Source organism: Solea solea, chromosome 8 (genome assembly GCF_958295425.1).
Source record: "Solea solea chromosome 8, fSolSol10.1, whole genome shotgun sequence".
Taxonomy (NCBI): Eukaryota; Metazoa; Chordata; class Actinopteri; order Pleuronectiformes; family Soleidae; genus Solea; species Solea solea.
This window is the reverse complement of record NC_081141.1, coordinates 3248662-3268577: the sequence shown is the minus strand read 5'-3', so window position 1 is coordinate 3268577 and position 19916 is coordinate 3248662. Positions and strand designations below refer to the sequence as shown.

The 19916-nt window shown below is 42.5% G+C and overlaps 1 protein-coding gene across 22 annotated transcripts in view; it reads left to right on the top strand.

Moving 5' to 3' along the window:
• Positions 1–9519: 9519 nt before the first annotated feature.
• Positions 9520–19916, top strand: part of rimbp2b (RIMS binding protein 2b) — a 65344-nt gene continuing 54947 nt past the window's right edge. For 15 of the 22 annotated variants that reach the window (XM_058636139.1, XM_058636158.1, XM_058636135.1 and 12 more), the window contains exon 1: positions 19316–19422. In XM_058636139.1, the coding sequence (XP_058492122.1) occupies positions 19375–19422 (48 nt within the window). In that variant the 5' untranslated portion in view covers positions 19316–19374. Of the gene's footprint in view, positions 9529–19315; positions 19423–19916 lie in introns of those variants that run through there. The other 7 variants (XM_058636157.1, XM_058636151.1, XM_058636149.1 and 4 more) reach the window with 2 other exon arrangements.

The window sequence follows — 19916 nt, the reverse complement described above, 5'->3', positions numbered from 1 at the left end:
GACAGCAGACGTAGGGTGTGTAAAAAAAAACCCGCTTTGTTATTAGTTATGGGTCACAATGGCAGCATCATGTGCTTTCTCGGTTGACTGGAGCTTGACAACACAAAACACAGAATGCACCGTACACACAACGCAGATTTACTGGCGAGGAGAACAATGTCTCCCACGCGGATGTATGAGTTTGGCTCGGAAGCAAAATAAAAAACCGCTGAGTGTCGAGAAACAAGTAAACTGCAAGGTTTCAAAGGTGGTGAAGTCAGTCTGTTTGGTGACATATAAAAACGGTGAAAGCGTTCCAAGGCTAATGTGATGCGGCCTTTCGTTGTTGAACCTTGAACTGTGACACGATTAGTGACCGCTTAGGCAGTGAAGACGATCGTTTATGGCAAACAAAGTTAAGGCATGAAGAGACCGAGCTCTTTCAGCAAAATAGCAAAAAATAACAGCGTTTCAATCTATACTGAATCAGAATAATGTTTTTTGTTGTTAAATTGAAACTCTACTTTCTGACATGAATCGACCTTTTTTTAATCATCATAATTAGGGCTGAACACTTTGTGTAAAATACCTAATCCCTATATTGCATTATAATTCTTGCGCTCAAAATTGAACGTGTTACGGATTTAATGGAGCACCGCCACGTGAGATACTGTCAAGCGATTAATTACTGTACTGTGATGCAATGATTAGGCCTCACAGATATGAGCTAGCGTAGAGCAATCAAAAACAATTGTGTTCTTTCACCACTGCAAAAGTGCAAGAGTATGAGAGGATGAGCGCAGTGCCGACCACGGCTGCTCAGTGGAGGATGAACGTGTGAGCGTGAGCGGCTCCTGGCTCAGCGTGGTCCTGAGTGACTGAACCCAGGCTGTAGTAACAGCTGGAACACTGCTGCTGCTGCTGGGGCCTGGATGTGGCCTGGATACGGCACGTGACCCCCCCATCCCCCCCACCCCCACCCTCCTGCCGCCACAGTGTGAGGCATTAGTGATATGAACAGCAGGGTCCGTGGCACACGGTTACATAATACCCTCTCTGCAAAGACACGGCCGTTCACACAGCCGAGTGAATGTGCGCCGGCGTCGTCAACAGCTGCATCACTTGCTGTGATTGTTGGGTTTTACTGTGCATGACAAAGCAAGTGTGTGTCCTGAGGGTAACTTAACGTCAGAGGCAGATTAATGTAGATGTTCAGTCGTATATATATATATATATATATATATAAGCCTGTGCACTAGATCCCCTCCACACACACATCATCGTGTCGTGTCGCAGGTTGGGTGTGTTCATATTCGTGGGGACGCGATGTTCGTGTAATGTGTGATGTAAGTAGACATGTTGCGCCAGCTGTTGTCACGCTGTCATTTCTGACTGACTGCTGGGGGGGGGGGGGGGGGTTGTGCTCAGACTTTTTTGCGGGGAGGAGGATTGGCAGCTGACTTTGCTGGAGGTAAGAGGAGAGTAGCCAGTAATTGATTGTCCCTGGAGTTGATCAGGGCCGTCCAGTCCGTCAGATTCACAACACTGATCGGGTATAAACAGCATGAGATTAGACAAGCCCCTCCCCCCGTAAATCAGCCGTAGCCAATCATTGATAGGGTGATTTTTAACGTTACAGCGCCGGTTAGCTCGTTTGCTAACAGCATCACTTGCCCCTTCGTCAGAACGACTGCATTAAGACAAGCTGATGTTTAAAATGCAGTGATTTAAAGAAGCGAAATCACTGCAAAGACGTGCAAACTGCTCTCCCCCGGGGACAGAGACGTGTCTAATGGCTTTAATAAGCAATTTTCTTCTCTCGGAACTTCCTTTTCCTGGATGGATCCTGTAAAACAAAGCACAACAAAGACATAGTAGTGTCGGGACGGGTGAAAATGTTAATGTGTTGATATACTGTATTGTCGTCCTTCCTCATGCAATGTGATGATCAATTTAAATATTGAACAAATTAAGGCTCTCTAAATTCACTACTACGTAAAGAGACGCTCCCTCGCCGTTCAATACATAGACTTTATGCACTTTGTTCTTTATGGTGTGAATAAATAGAGAAATCCTGCACTTTTAACTTTTCACAGACATTTTGTTTGTCTTCAGTTAGACGGATACCGTGATGTATCGCTATATTGGCCTTTTTCCTCTATGGTTCCAGCTCGCCTCGCCTCGCCATGGCACGGTTTAGGTTGGTTTTCCGCCACCAACTCAACGTGGGCGGAGTCATTGCTGCATGAAACTGCTGCGACACACACACACACACAAATGAGAGACTCGTGACCTGTAAAGCAGTTGTTTTCAGTGTAACTGAGTCATTAGAATCATTAGAATTAAAATATGTGTTCAGTACTTCCAGACTCCTCTGTTAAATACTGAGATTTTAGACATTTTCTTGGTAGTTGTTGGAGATTAACCCACGTTTTTTAGGATTTTTAACTGATCTACAGTTCGGCATTGTTCGGCTTGAGCTTCGCCAGAGCAGGTACTAAAAAAAGTACCTGGTACCAGGTACTGTGCTAGTGGAAACGCAACGTATCCGTGCCGTGCCAGCCCACATGATTGTCTTGCAATATATTGAGTATCATAGAATTGTGGAATTATGAAATTATTGGTATCATGGGCTGTGTATCGCGGATCGTGAGGTAGCCTGTGATTCCCACCCCTATAGGAGTGTCAATGAAACTTCAGGCATTGACACGTGTAAAAAATCAGTAGGATGTTACGCAGCTCAAGCCAAACTTGAAAAATGTGTTAGAGCCAAAACAGTTTTGGTAGCAACGTTTTTAGAGAGAGAGCGGTTTCGGCTCCGAGTTCCCATAACATCTGTGTCCGTGGGCAGATTATTGAGGTTAAGAGCCATTCTGAAATGTGGACAATCATCCATGTGGGCGAGCGTTAGGGATGATTATTCTGATCTCGCCAAAATCCACAGACAGTGACGATGATTATTTTGGATTTGCTGTGTACTAAAAAAGCTTATCTGCACAGGTTAAATCACAGCCCCCACCCACCCCCCCATCTCTGCTCCTGTCTTTCACTGTCACAGGTTTGTCGTCTCAACACTATATTTGGACAAAACAAAAGTGTATCGTAAAAGTACAAGTATTTAGATTTGAAATGATAGATTTAGATATGAAATGTACTTACGTTTTAGATGTAAAAGTGTTTAGAAAAGGAGGAGGAGTTAGGATTGAGCCAGTGGTGGGGGGAGTTGTCTTTCAACTGGAAGGTTGTGGGTTAAATTTCTGGCTCTTGTGAGTGTGTGAATGTGAATGAAAGGGTGAAAACTGTAGTGTAAAGCAGCTCATCAAGAGTGTATATAAATACAGACCATAATACCAACTCTTTTTCGTTTGATTTTATTTGGTAGTAACAAAGATAGATAGGAGTAAAAGTAAAAATTGCTAGAAATATGAATAAAGTAAAGTACAGATGCGTGAATTTTACATACGTAAATACAGATTTCTATGAATTTAAAGAGTTGGAAAAGTTTGGGCTGGATATTTTTCACTCGGATCAATCTCGATTTAGATATTGTAATGCAGCGGCGTTCCATAATTGTATCTGTAAACCCAAACCGACCCGTATTTGTCCCAAGAAAAAGCTAACGCAGACAGATTTGAACCCCTGTTCGTGCAATTACTGCTGACAACAGCAGCTAACGAGAGCAGGGTCCTCTCCTGTTTGAGGCGATTGTCGAAACACCATGTCTCATGTTCTTGTCTTTTATATGGACATACGCTCCTTCTCTGTGGAGTCCAAGTTCCATGTTGGAGGTTAATTGCTCCCCCTTTGATAACACGGGATTGTACTCCGTGCCACAGAGTGTGTGTGTGTGTGTGTGTGTGCCAGCGAGTTCACAGACACACACGCTGTTTCTGCAGCACTCCCAATGTTGTGCATGATTAATTGCATATTAATGTGCTCCAGAGTTAAAGCTTTGTGTTTATGTGGGGATGTAATTGATTCTCATGTCCTGATCAAGTGGAATTTCATAGCAGATTGCCAGAGACGAAAAGTTGGGCTGTGGCTTTAACACCGATGATCGATGATTCCTTTTTTTTTTTTTCTCACCTCCATGCTGGTGACAGTTACGACCGGAGGCGTCGTGTTTTCACACCGTTGGTCCGTCCATCACCTTCTTGTAAATGTGATATGTCAGAATATCTTCGGGCAGTTTTTTCACATCGGGTTCAAATGTTTACTTGGACTTACTTTCTGTATATTCACTGATGGAACTGATGAGATTCACTTTAAAAAAAAAAAACCCCAACATGCTGCTTGGTTTTGACCATGTTTAAAGACTTTCAACCGTAGAAGAAGAAGAACTACTCTTGTTGTAGCTGCTGAGCATATTGGTTGTACTCAGCAGCTACAACGAGAGTAGTTCTTCTTCTTCTACGGTTGAAAGTAGCAATTTAAAGCAGGACATGGCACCAAACTTCACCTAAAGGAAGGAGCAGTGCCAACAACGTACTGTATATTACAATTTTCACAAACCGTAAAACTGTCTCTGTGTGCTTGTTTTGTCGTTTAGCATTAGCGATAGCCTTAGCTACAGGCCAAGCTACGCGCTCATTTGCATGTATGTGTGTTTATCATCTCGGTAACCACAACGTTATCCAAAGTGTGGTTTTGGTCTGAAACAGCGCGGCTGACGAGAGTGTCAGTGATGAGACATTTACATCGGCTCGTTTGCAGCAATTTGGGGTTTTTTGACCATAAAAAAGACTTCATGTTTGTAAGTACACCTCCATATCTTACATATAAGTGAGATAGGACCATGCTATGGCCTCTTTAACTAAGTTTTATTTAATATGGTCTTAACTATTACTGTTGGTTTAGGTATTTATTGTATATTTATGTCATTAATGATGTTTTTAACATGCTGAATGAAAATACAGTGAGCCTTAAAGGAATACTTATAATACCAATTAGCATTTAGCATTGTATTACTAGAATAGGGGTAGTATAGTAAATTGTGTTTCTGTTTCCCTTGAGTTGAGAAATATCTTCCGTCTTTTCTTTGCTACGTGCCCCCCGGTGACACTTGGTCTTGTTAGCGTAACTGTTAGCAAAGATGGCGGACACCGTCTACATCAAGTGTGCATTTAGCTTTGTGTTACTAGAATAGGGGTAGTATTGGTCCGAGGCTTGAAATTGTAACGCTAATTCCGCACTTATTAGACCCACTCCTAGGTGGGACAGGACCTCAGTCCCAGAATGTAAACAGTGTCCGCCATCTTTGCTAACAGTTACGCTAACAGGACCAAGTGTCACTGGTGGTAACAAAAGAAAAGAATGAAGATATTTCTCAACTCAAGCCCAATTTTTCAAAAATACTACCCCTATTCTAGTAATACAAAGCTAAATGCTAATAGGTGAAGTCTTCCTTTAAATCTCGTTTATTTTGGTGGTCAAAGGTCCTCTTAAAACTCACGTTTATGAAACAATTTGATACAGATTTCAAAAAGTGAAGTGACATTTAACACCCAAAAGGTTAGAGTCAAAGAAAAACAAATACAAGTGTTCTACAAATGCACTTTTCCAATTTGAATACTTTAATAACTACTCCAGTCTTTACTACATAATATGACAGACATGGACGTGAGTTGCAATGATTCATTTTGTTTACTGTATGTGTCCAAATGAATCAGAACACAAGCAACTACATGACGAAGCTCTAATGAAGTGGACCGGATTAGTTTACCGACTCAATACCTCAGTACCTGCTCTGCCAAATATAACCAAAATAAGCTATTAATGTGGAACTGCCAACAATCTAGTACAACAGTCCAACATGGGTTTGATGGAAAAGCAGTCTGACTCCATGGATGAAAACACTCAGGTGCTGTGTGCACTGTGCTCCCTCCGATCCAATTCAATACAAGCAGGGCTCCAGATTAAGTTTTCTAATCACTGTCCTGGAACCTGTCCTGAAGATGGATTCGTCCTTCGTGAAATGAAACAAATGAAAATTGTGTTCCTATACTTTGTTTTTACGATCTTAAGTTGATTGTAGCGAGGAGGAAATAAATAATCAAGGAATAAAACTTATTTTGCTCCATTCAAAGAAATAGACACATAATGTAAGCAGATACATAAAGGTTAGTTAGTAAGTGTGTGTACATCAGCAGCACATGGGTGGTTGAGGTGCAATTAGTATTATTAGTATTAATTAGTATTAATACAGATAACACTTGTGAGATTCCACCAGAAGTGTACGTTTCACTGTAGATGCCACTCTGCCAGAGTAAATGCAGATGGAACCCAGCAAAAATGAAGGACTATTTCCCTCGCCTAAAAAAATATTGCATTTTAAAGTAAATATCACCTTTAAAAATGTGCTTAAATGACCTAAAATGAGCTTAACAACTCATGAAAGTCATGCAACAACATGTGGACATTAGCTGTGCAAAGTCTGATGCTGCTGAAGTATAAAATTACAGGGGTTTTAGAAAAGAGATGCCTCGGCGATCTCTAGTTTGGCACTGTTTGACACCATCTGTGCCATTCGAGATTTCTATGGGTACCAATTTATTATTTAATTATATTTAAATGTCACTATTGGTCTGTTTTGAATTAAAAAAAATGCATCTTTGGATGAATGAATTGGTGTTGGAAACTTCCCAGAATCACTTCTGTTGAGATTTAAAAAGTGATGAATGTCACGATGAGTGTAACCAGTCACCACTTTAACATCGGATGTTCGAGCTAAGCGTTGTTGATCACCTCTGAAGGCTGCGGTGGACGGAGGGTCGTGCCCTGCAGCGGGAACACAGGGCAGGACAGAGCGAGCCTTTGCCCAGATGTCTGTTTGCATTGGGGAGGTTACAGCACTGCCTCCTGCCTTGAGAAACAAACACTAATTGCCCATTGGCCCTGGGTTGGAGATGTGCAGCTGGGTATGTGTGGCTAAAAATAGCACAGCTTGTTCCCATGAGTGGCGGGCACACCACACCATAGCATTAGCATTCAGAATGAAAACATGGCATGGGCAAAAAGGTCATCTTCCGACCATGGCCGCAAATGTCACCGTAGGTTACAAAGTGACACCATCACAAAATGGGTAAACTCAACTGCATGGTGAACCTTGGGCTGCGTCTCTGTACGGACCCCGGCCCCTGGACTATACCATCCTCTGTCTCTGAACACTCGCAGGGAAATGTCACATGGAAACAGCCAAGCAAGTGTCATGACACCGCGTGTTTGTCTGCAGAATCCACATGTGTTTCATGGAGTCTTTACCTGCGTGCACGCAGCGACGGCCCAGCGTGCTTTGGTCGAGTTACAACGTCCCCCCCCCCCCCCCCCCCCCCCATGACACAAAGGCAGCATCTGGTTCCACCTGACTGAAGCTATGAATAATTTAATGGGGGGGCATTATTATTTCCAGCCAGCCCCACAAGCTTGGCAATAACAAGCAGTTTAGGTAGCGCTATCAGCGTCGCTGGCTAAGTGGTTGAACATGTGGGGGGATGTTATTTTACCTTGCTGGCATCTTATGTGTGTGTTTCTAAGTATCTGGTTGAATGGGTGCTTGAGTGTTATTGTTTATTAATAAACCAGGTCAGCATGTGTCGGTAAGCAGAGGTGCATGAAACATCACGGCTGGGATGGTGCACTCAAGTTAGTGTGATAAAAATCATTATGTGATGTTTTTATATTTGACTTTGCAGCTAATTAAAGAGGCATTTGTTTATTTTTTTATCATCGCGTCATTTTTTTCATGCACTCTAAAGTCAAGTGCCGAGCAGCAGGAGAGCAGGTTGTCCAGTATGTACTTTATTCCGCTATTGTCAGATTGGATCAGAGGAAATCAGTGAGTGAGAACACACTCCAATCTGAGTGTGGCAGTTACCTATTTTTCCACTTAGACCACCTGTGGTCTCCGGGCAACCCCTCAACCACACACTCAGAAAATTTTGGCATTCAGAGATTAGAAAGTATTCACATTCCGAGATTAGAAAATGTTGGCATTCAGAGATTAGAAAGTTTTCACATTCCGAGAGTAGAAAATTTTGGCATTCAGAGATTAGAAAAAAGTGAAATGAAATTTTTACGCTACTGTTCATGCATATGTGGTGTACTGTAGGGCTGCAATGATTATTCGGTGAATCGATGGTTAATCAATGACTAAATTAATCGTCAACTATTTTGATAATCGATTCATCGGTTTTACAGGGTTTTTATTACAATTAATTAATTAACAAGCTTTCTGATTATTCAGCTTCTTAAATGCGAATATTTTCTGGTTTCTTTGCTCCATTTGACAAAAATGAAAAAAAACTGAAAAGACATTTAAGAACACCATGATTTCGAGGTTTGGTAAACACTGATGTATGAATGTGAATATTTTCTAATCTTGGAATGTGAACATTAATTTTTCTAATCTCTGAATGCGAACGTTTTCTAATCTTGGAATTTGATTGTTTTCTAATCTCAAATTGTGAACATATTCTTATCTCGGAATGCGAACGTTTTCTAATCTCGGAATGTGAACATTTTCTAATCTCTGAATGCGAATGTTTTCTAATCTCGGAATGTGAACATTTTCTAAAATCGGAATGTGAACATTTTCTAAGATCGGAATGTGAATATTTTCTAATCTCTGAATGCCAATGTTTTCTAATCTCGGAATGTGAATACTTTCCAATCTCTGAATGCCAACATTTTCTAATATTGGAATGTGAATATGTTCTAATGTCTGAATGCCAACATTTTCTAATCTCACAATGTGAATACTTTCTAATCTCTGAATGCCAACATTTTCAAATCTCGGAATGTGACTTTTTTCTAATCTCTGAATGCCAAAATTTTCTACTCTCGGAATGTGAAAACTTTCTAATCTCTGAATGCCAACATTTTCTAATCTCGGAATGTGAATACTTTCTAATCTCTGAATGCCAAAATTTTCTAATCTCGGAATGTGAATACTTTCTAATCTCTGAATGTCAACGTTTTCTAATCTTGGAATGTGAATAATTTCTAATCTCAGAATGTGATTTCCAGGTTTGGTAAACACAGATCGGCATTTTTCAACATTTTCTTGCATTTTATGGACAAAAGAATACTTGATTAATCTAGAAAATAATCAACAGATTAGTGGATTCTTAAAAATGAGTTAGCTGCAGCCCTAGTGTACTGTATACTGTATAAGTAACTATTGCGAGAGAGTGTTATTATTAACAGTGTCCCATCCTTACAATACAATATAGATTTATACATATGTATTGTTTTCATGGTGTTGTGTGGTAATGCTCCATCACATTAAAGCTTGATTTCAAAAGAAAAATCCCTAATTATCACTGCATTATTTGAATGAAATCCACTGAGCGACATGGAGTCTTACGTCCTTGTCTCTCTCTCTCTCTCTCTCTCTCTCTCTCTGTCCTCCTCACCGCAGCTAAGAGACTGAAGGTTTGCCTCACCATCTCTCAGGTGTGCTGGGTTTGGACCGCGCTCGTCTTCTAGAGAACAACAGCAGAATCGGCCCAGAGGTCCTGAGCCACCAAGCACTCAAATCAGAAGGTACCGGTGAGTTCTCAGTGTGAGTGAGAGATAAATGCTTATTGATGTCTGTCTAGACAGAGATCAGGAGGGTCAGGTGAACACCGCTGTGTGGAAGCATTAGCTTTCAGCAGCTTTCATTCTCTTGGCTCTCTGCTGTGGATGGAGATGTTGTCCACTCGTCGGTTTATTGTTGAGCTGAGCTGTGCTTTGGTTTTGGATGAATTGGCGTCAAACTGGCAGCATTTCATGAACCCTGACCATGTAGTCAGGGAAAACCCAGAAGACTTAAAGGAATACTTAGCATTTAGCTTTGTATTACTAGAATACAGGTAGCATTTTTGAAAAATTGTGCGTCAAACCTCAATTTCCCCTGAGCAGAGAAATATCTTCATTCTTTTCTTTGTTGACCTCATTCCCAGAAGGTAAACAGTGTCCGCCATCTTTGCTAACAGTCACGCTAACAGGACCAGGTGTCACTGGTGGACACGTAGCAAAATAAGAGTGAAGATATTTCTTGACTAAGGGGAAACTGAGGTTTGGGAAGCACAGTTTTTTCAAGAATACTACCCCTTAAAGTATTCCCTTAACTTAACTTGAGCAGTGCATTTATGTAATCAGTGTCTAAGGGAACACCAGCCTACAGGAAGTTATTAGCATACTGCTCCTTTGGCTAACTACACATTTTTCAAACATGTAGTTTGTATTGTATAGATTTTCCTCCTCTTTTTTGTGAGAAGGGACTTGAAGTGTTGACAGGAATCTACTGTGTGTGTATATATATATACAGTAAAATCAATGCAAGGCAAATAAATATAGGCCTGGGTGGCGGCTCATTGAGGCTGGATTACCATCAGTGGTAAATGGACTGCATTTATATAGTGATTTCCTAGTCTTAACGACCACTCAAAGCGCTTTACACTACAGGTCACTTTCACCCATTTGCACACACATTCGCGCAGCGCTTGCTCTATACATAGCAACACACACACACACACACACACACACTGATGATACATCATCAGGGGCGATTTGGGGTTCATCATCTTGTCCAAGCAGACTGAAAGAGCCAGGGTTCAAACCGCCAACCTTCCCATGAGTGTTCGACCCACTCTACATATTGAGCAGACCTTGGTCCACGTGGACCCCCAAACACTCCAGGTGTACTATGTAGCAGTTTAGTTTAATTTCAACACTAATGTAGAAAGTCCAAAGTGAACAGAGAAGGGTCCTGGAGGTGGCTTCTACATTTATATCTATAGTCACACACCCTCACATTACACGTTGCATGATACAGAGAGAATGTTAAGTTGGATATATTTAAATTCTAACACATTGTTGAATGAACGACGAGCAAAATCAATTGTTCAGTGTCATATCCTGTGGCGTGAGGAGAGCCAGTAGCCGTCATGCTGTTTCAGATGCTGTGGTGAGTAAACAATGGGTTTCCAGAGTGAAGCTGGCTCCTTCTTCATCTCCTCTCTTCCTCTAGGCTGTGATCTCACAGTGGAGGCTGCTTGTAATTCCCCCAACTTCCCCTGACGTGTGTGGTTCAATATGAATGAGCTGCATCGATTAGACATCAGCATGCAGTCGCGTGCGTGCGTGCGTACGTGCATGCGCGTTTGTTTGTTTGTTTGTGTGAGTCGGTGGCGTGTTCGCTGGCCTTGTCTCCAGTGTCTTCTCGGCACTTGCCAGACTGTTGTTTTTGCAGAGACAGTGTCATAGATGACAGTATTTGGCTGGAATAGCGTAAATTGAAGCTTTTGTTATTAGCAGCTTCTAACGTGTTAATGAACAGCAAACGCAGCTGATGATTCCCGCTCTGCTGCTATGAAGAGGAACTGGAGTCTTACACAAGCTTTAATGGCAACAACACACTAACTAAAGGTGTTAGTGTGTCAGATTTCTCTCTCCGTGTTCACTGGTTGCTGTTTAGATACTTTGCAGATTTGATTCAGATTTTTTCTGTAGAAAAATAAGCTGTAGTACTCTTTTGTTTCCATATGTTCCGCTTTTCTTCTATGAAACGGCTTATTTTGCAGCGAGAGAAAGGTGATTGGCGCTGGTAAAGTGAGCATAACTTACACAGAAGCGAGCAGAAGGCATTTCTGTTTCCGCCAGCATCAGGCCCAACAATATGGCCGTCAATGCCTACGAAATATAGCCTTTACCGTGCCATTTTTTTACTTGTTATATGGCCTTACCAGGTCATCTTGGCCCTAACCCTATCCTCACCTCTTCTCCATGCTTAACCCTTAACCGCGGGGTGCTTTTTCCCCTGGAATTAAGTTGTTTCTTGTACGTGATATACTTGGAAGCCATCTCTTCTTCCACTTCTTTTCTGAGATTCCTCTCAAAATCATCTATTGTAGTGAAAACTTTCGGGACTTCTAGCTTGAGGAATAGGTGCCGGCGCCGGCTTTGCATCGCCAGCCATGTTGAAAAGTCTTACCACGTACTTACACCAGTCCCTGCGTACTACGGCCCTGATTCTGCGGCCCAGAGACTGCAAGGGTGTCACTCTCGTTTTTAAACTATGCAACTGTACAACGTGTAGTGCATTTATTGCAGTTTTCCACGTTTTTATTCATTATTTTAGATGATTCGTATCTTATTCTTCACGTGAGAGTGGTGGGGCGGCGCCCTAGCGCCCTCTATGGACGGGGCTGCCACTGGAATTTACATCCTTGTGCACTACAGTTTTAATTCTGCCGGACGTGAAATACGCTCTCTGAAATATGTCTTGTTTTTTCGCGTGCTGTATCTTCTGACCGTCCACCTCTCTCGTACATGTGGCGGTGGCTTGTGATTTTAAGAGCGCACATCCTGTCGTGTCATTAAAGTTGGTGTTTCGCAGCGTTAACAGTCAGCAGAGGAAAAAGACTGGCAGGACTGAGGATGACAGCGAGAGGGGTGGGTGTATCCGAGGTGTTGTTGCTGTTTGTTCCCTCCAGGGTAAAAAAAAACAAACCAAAAACTGATTATGAATCCTGGAGAGATTGACATAGCGTCAGTAATTATCAATACTGCCTGCTCCCACAGAAGACGTGAGTGAAGAGGTAATGAAAAACTGACAGAGCATGAGGCATGTCCTCAGCAAACTCCATTAGTCTGCAGCTCTTCTATCTTATGATGGAGATGCAATCAACAAATGGCAGCGTGGCGAAGGTGTTTTCCTTGTTGCTGTTCCATCCCTCCGTCCTCCGTTGCAACTTGCAGAATTATGCTGAAGAGGGCTTTTCATTGATACCGAGTTACAGTTGTTATTCCACAGAAATGCACATTTACATATAAATTCCCTCAGACTTTTTTAGTTCATGACTGCAGTTTTCAGACGCAAGGAGAAGTAGAAGAGGCGGGGAGTTCTTTGTTTCTTCTCTGCCCGTGAATTATATGAATTAATGTCTCGCATCGATGACAAGAACGGATAGAACATTAGAGTTTGACATCGAGGCTCCAATCTCATCAACCCCTACAGATTATATAATGTGAAATATGAGGAGTGATGACCAAATATCTTAAACTTCCCAGAGCCTGAGGCAGCAAATTAAATGAATGGATGGGGTTGACATTTGTGTGCATTAATAAACAATAGTTAATATATAGAAACACACATTTTTCTCACATAAGGTGTCATGGGTTACTTCTGTCACACCGGACTTGGACCCAATTGCACGACTCGGTTTTCCTCCCGAAAATGCAAGATGCAAGATTTAGTTCTGTCTCCACGACAGTCATTCGTCTTCCTGCGCTCTGATTGGCCCACCCTCATGTTGCTAATCTGAGGGATGTGACCCATCAACCCATCTGTCCGAGTGTGTCTCAGTAGTCGTCGCTGTGATGGAAACAGGAAAGACTTATCAGGGATGTGACCACCGTCTCCTTGGTTAACTCCTGCCCTCATGATTATTCATAACCGGGAGCCGGCCTGCAGTCACACCCACGGGTTTATTCTGACTGTGCTCAGTGCGATGGTCAAGTGAATCACCGGGCTGCAGCGCGTTGGAGTGCCGCTCATAAATAAGCACCGCGCAGATGGCAGAAATCAGTCACGTCGCGGAATTGATGTCATCGACCGACGTGTCCATCAGAAACATGCCCGAGTGTCTCATCTCCGCTCTCACCAACGTCAATATTAGATGTGTCATTTGTTTTTTTGCACATTTAGAAAACATAAACATCGCTCACCAACGGAGCCGCCGTTACATGAACCCCTGCTGCTGTTTGTCTGTTTAAAACCCCACAAACACACGTTTACTGTTTCTATTATGAGACAGATTAGGTACAGGTGTAGATTCGTGGTATGTCGTCGTCATTTTTTTTTTTGTTAATTTGTCTAAGTATTGATGTGGGAGGCCCCTGTGCTGGGGGGCCAACCTCATGTTTATATCACTTGTAATGAAATTAGAGCCGCATGGCGCCCACACTACAGGCCTCCACTGATCCTCTAATTCAATTACCCACCCTTATTAACGCTCAGATGGTGCTGGCTGACCCAGGACTGCACACTGCTTTCGCTGCACACGCTCCGCTCTGCAGCCGCTGCTGCTTCTCCATCGCTCTGACCAGTGTCTCAGTGGCGTGTCGGGTCATGCAGTTTGTTTGTTTGTGTCCGGAGTCGCAGCCTCGCAGCCTCGCATCTCCTCCACGATAAATACAACTAGCACGGACTTTGTTTACGTGCCATGTTCCACTTTGCCATGTTTCTGCATCTTAAGGCACATGTGGAGTCACTATTTATGTCGACTTCTTTAAAGATATAGTGTATATTATGTCAAACCAGCCAGTAAAGATACCTTGAGGCCTCCTCCTTCATGACATCACGACACAATCAAGCTGTCGTTTGTAAGGAGAATGAATGCAACATGAGCTGTTACGTGCAGTTATGTAATAATTTAAACTCAATTTAGACATTTCTATTGTATTGCATAGAGTTATTATTATTATTCTTTTAAGTCAATTTACTTACTTACTGTTTTAAACACTGTTTTACCCATGAAATTCCTTTTCTTTTGTATTCAAAATATTTGGATGTTTAGAAAAACAACATGCTAATGCCACACAGAAAGAATGATATACACATATTTTTGATCTGAAGTGGGCCGGACCAGTACAATAACAGTATAATAACTTTAATGAAGTATATTTTTACAAAAAAAAAGATGCACAAACCTCAAATTTCCTGAGGAAAAATAAGTTCATAAAAATATTACTGTTTACCAGTCTTGTATAAAGTACCTTAAAGGTATACTTGAGTAAAAGTACCAGGAAATGACTTTAGTAAAAGTCTTAAAATGTATGACATTTACTGTACGTAATTACTGTAAGTGTCAAAGTTGCTTATATAAAATGTAGGAAGTTAGGTGTGAGGAGTTGGGATTGAGCCATGGTGGCTCAGTGGAGGTTGTGGGTTCAATTCCTGGCTCTGCTAGTCTATCAGCAAAACATGGTGAATGTGTGAAAACTGCACAGAAGCTCTGTATAAATACAGACCATAATACCAACTCTTCTTCTTCTTCTTCTGATTTTATTTGGTAGTAACGAGTAACAAAGACAGTTAGAGGAAATGTAGTGGAGTAAAATTAAGAAGTTGCTAGAAATATGAATGAAGTAAAGTACAGATACGTGAACTTTGTACTTAAGTAACAGTAACAAAGTATTTGTACTGTGTTACATTACAACACAACATAATTACACATGTGCATTACAAGGTGCATAAAAAAAAAAAAATTCATCCAGTGGGCCGGCTTGGAACCTCTGGTGGGCCGGTTTTGGTCCAGGGGCCGCACGTTTGACACCCCTGACGATTTGTGATTTTTTTGTGAAATGAATCGGATCATTTTCAAACACTAATAAGTATGCGGCGACAAAAGCACACATCATTGGTACGTAGTAAACGCGGCTCTGACTGCGCCGCGGGCCGCGGATGTGAAACTGCGAGACTGCGCGTCGCTGTTGGAACGAGGCCCCCGTCGCCTCTCTGCCCCGTGACAGGTCTGCAAAGAGCTGGCGCGCTGTGCCGCGTGATTTAACAGTCGGGGCGCCTGGTGCCAACGTGCATACTGACAAGGGCACACACACACACACACACACTGCATTGCCTCCCATTCATTCAGACAGCCTAAACAAAGCATAATATTAACCCAAGTACCTTCCATAACCCGTTTCACAGAAGTGATTCATGCTGTGTTTATGCCAGAAAAGAGGTAACGGATACACGCGCACGCTTTAATACACAGTCTTGTATGTAGTCAGTGTTTAGCCTTTACCTCAGCAGATAAAAGAACACTTATGATGCCGAGATAAGGTTTACCACTGATACTGTATATCAGAAATAGCAGAGAGTCCTGTCCCAGTCTCCTCCAGGGTCGGGTGTTTCAAAGCCTGCTGACAACAAGCCACCTTCACCTTCAGTCTGGCTCGTTATGATAGCGCCAGCGTCACTCCGCTCTCCCTGTATTCATTCATTCATTCATCAGTGGCTCGGTGTCCTGTATAGATCTGAGATAACATGCCTTTGCATTATGATAAATAAACCCTGGGAAATAAGATACGCCGCACATTGCCCTGATATGATCTCATTATGCTGCGCTGAAAGGGACTGCATTAAAAAAAAATCTGTCTCAGATTAAAACACCAGGGAAAGTGTCTGAAGTTAAGCCGGTTAATGGGTTTATCGCAGGTTTCCTGAATCCCCTGTCTTTTGACCCGCCTGAGTTCATGCCGGATACAATGAGGCTAAATCACCTAAATCAGGCCCACGTTTCGGATTTCGACGCTAAATCTCTTGCCAACTTTCTTAATCTCTTGCCGCGGCATTGAGCTTATTAAAATTTCAATCTGCCACCGGCTCCCTCGCCTCACAGGATGAATGTGCCCTTTAAATAATGTAGCGGGTTGTAACAAGATTGTTAAGCGTTCATCCAACTTTCATAAGACCTGTTAGTGAAGTGACAAATTCATTTCATGTCAAGGATCACTTTGGTTTTTCCTGTCGTTTCTTTCCGCGCAGATGTTTGGTTTACAGTGCCGCGTCTCACGTGGGGCTCTAAAATAGACGATAGACACGATGGGGGGGGGGGGGGGGGGGATGAGATTTAGATTGGCCTTCTGGTAACTGATAGTACTCCACTGAACACTCCCCTTCTCCTCTGCCTCATCTATAATGTACATGAGTTACACAGGGCTAAACCCTGAGAGCATGCCGCTACAGTATCGGCACACTCGACGACTTTCACAGTCCATTTAAGGCGGATTCCTGATCTGTTTTTATGAACTTTTAATAGAGAGAGTGATGTGAGCTGAAGTGGGGCAGGGTTAAGGTGGCGCTGACGCCGAAGCCTCCGTGTTCGTCCGTTTTTGCATGAATGTGACCTTCGTAGAGGGGGATTAAAATATGTAGCATGCCGGCATTGATTTCTTTGGACCAGCCGCCGGTATTTATGGACTCAGCCAGTGCATAAATATTGATAGTTGCTCTTCTAAAGAAAGATCGGACTCCAAAAGACGCTGAATATAAAGGAATCGTCGGCGGCTAATGTGCGTAGTAACCTAAATCTGCCTGTGACCCAGCAGCAGCTCTAATAGGGTCTTTCCCATGTGGTGGCTAAAGTCCCCAGCTGCACGGGCAAATAAAAGAGCAGTTTAAAGGAGCAGTTTACTGATTTTTATTTGTATTTTGGATGGATTATGTAGGTATGTTTGAGGTTATGTTCTCTGTAAGTCAAAAAAGTACTAGGGTTAGCGTTAGAGTTAGGGTTATGTTCATGAAAATGGATAAAAAGATCATTTTCAAGATTTTTATGGATTTCTCCAGCAAAAAATGATGTATAAAACTAGTATTTACAAAGAGATTCTCCAATTAAAACCAGTATTTTGCTCCTGCCATGTTTCTTTCTATTTCCAGCAACATCATAACCCAAACCAGGGAGCAACCCCTCTCGAGTAGAAGGAAATATCACTCTGAATGGGCCCGTGTCGCCGCGTTCACATCGACGCACACAATCCAGACAAACAGACTTTTATTCGGATAATTATTTGTGTCTATGTAAACACAGCGATTGACGCCGAGGCGCCGCCGCCGCCGACCTCCGCTGCACTTTTGTCCGCGGGCGCTGTAAGACAGAAATGAAAGTGTCTCTGCACAGAGGGATACGGAGGTTTAAAAATGCACTAGTTCCACAGACTGAGCCCCGGCTTTTTAAAACATGGCGGTGCCTTATAGCTTTATACTGACTGAGTCCTCTTAGGCCCCCGAAGCGTTTTAATCCACGGTTTGGATGCGTTTGGATGAGCGAGGTTGACATAAAACAATAATCTACAACAGGAATCAAACCTCATTTTTGTTGTGATACAGTAGCACCAGGTCTTTTCATGCTTTTACTTTCATAAATGAAACACTTGTTGAGCGTCAGAGGAGAAGCTGGAGCTGGAGTCTGCGTCTGAAGTGATGTTACCGTTTGCCACCATACCCCTCTCTGAATTGCTCTTGTGTGTCAGTCGGGGATGTGCTTGTTCTCGGAGCATGTTGCCGACTCCCGCGTCTCATCCGAGATGCCGCCCTCTGTGAGGTTTTCCTCTCAGCATTGTCGTCTGGAATGAGTATGTGGGACAAGCGGCCCTGACAAGGCCGACTCGGAATGACTCACACTGCTGACAACACCAACTTTGCCAGAAAAGGGTTGTTTTCTGGGTCATTTGCTGGGATGGCGTCGCTGCCTTCTCTCCGTTTTCCTTCTCAGTGGATGTCTTAGGTGTCACGGCACTTTCCAGTGAAATGAGAACCTGGCTCGGGAAAGTCCTGTGTGTGTGCTGATCCAAGCGAAAAATCAGCATCAACATCCACTTCTGATACTGGAATGTGGGAAGAAACGACGAGTGAGTTTCACGGAGGACTCCTGTGCTGCTTCAGGGCTTAACCTTATTCTTGTCGTTGATGATGTCAGTGTTTTTGCCTCAGTTTGGTCTCCACGAACAGAATTTGATTGGATTTATTTGACATCATATGAAGATTTAAGATTATTTATATGCTGTGTTCTTCATCTGATAACAGGCCTCTGTCAAGCACAACTATCAGACCTCACCGTAGACTATTAGGTCTAAAAAGTGGACATAGGCTCCCCATATGGGCTGAAATATGTGCCACCAGAAACTGAATTTAAATTTAAATGGCTAAACTTAAATTAGTTGCATTAAAAAACTGAATTTCGTATTGTTTACTTACTGAATCATTAGAGTAACAGACGTTTGTTTACGTTCAAAAGGTGCTAACTACAGCTTCTACCATGCAGGGGCTGATAGAGCAGGGGTGTCAAACTCAAATGACCTGGGGGCCAATGAGCATCTAGTCTGGTCAAGCGGGGGCCGACATAGAGGAAAAAAAGTGGAACTATTTAGTAGCCGGTGGTGAATATAAGATATGCATTATGATATTAGACAGAATTGCAAAGTTTTAATGTAAAATAAATAAAAACATATTTATGATGCACAAAAACAGTTAATTAAATTGAAAATTGAGCAAATAATGATAATAATTACTATTACTACTAAAAATACTACCGACAAATACATTTAGTCTTATATTCTGTCTCTATTGTGATGCTGGCCTTGAGTTCATATTAATTTTACTCTGTCAAACACTCTCCTCATCAGTCAGTCTGTGACGGTGTATTATTGAGCAGCTGGAGCTCTGGCAGCTTGCAGGTAATTTAATCCGCAGGCTTGGGTGGCGGCGTGGACTTGAGCTGAACTTCGGTGTCAGGTTGCAGACCTGTTCTGTGTGGTATCAGGGTTCTGTGCTCTGGCTCCAGTCTTGACACAGACGCACAGAGACGGACTCATACCGGCCCGTGTTCTGCTGCCGTTCTGGATATGAGGGAACTAGTCTTTAAGGCTTGCACCGTAGCTGTGTGGGAGAGGGTAAGGCCTGAACATGCTTCATTGTCTATAGATGTGTTTCCCCTCGCTCTCTCTCTCTCTTTCTCTGTCTTGTTATTTTACAAATTGTTATTATTTCATATGATTAACCTGGAATCGAGCTGCTGTTCCTTGTTTATCCAATTTCTCATTTCAAATTTGGTTTTGGGTGATAAACAAATTTGTTCACTGTAGTGTGTTTTACCCAGAATCCTCTACAAAATCATGCATTAATGGGTATTTTTCCCTCCAGCAGACATTGGAAAGGTTGAAAGGTTTTCATTGTTTACAACCAAACGCAATGAAATAAATACAGAAATCGTCACACTGGAGACGCGAGAAGTAAGAAATGATCCTTAAACTTTAAGGATTGATTTTCTCCCAATCACATAGAAACTTCACAGGGAGCTCAGCCGCCGACTCGTTTATTTTCTGATGCTCGGATCATTAATGGGCTCCATCACAGCTGCTGCTACGTCACGCTGAGACTGCATGTG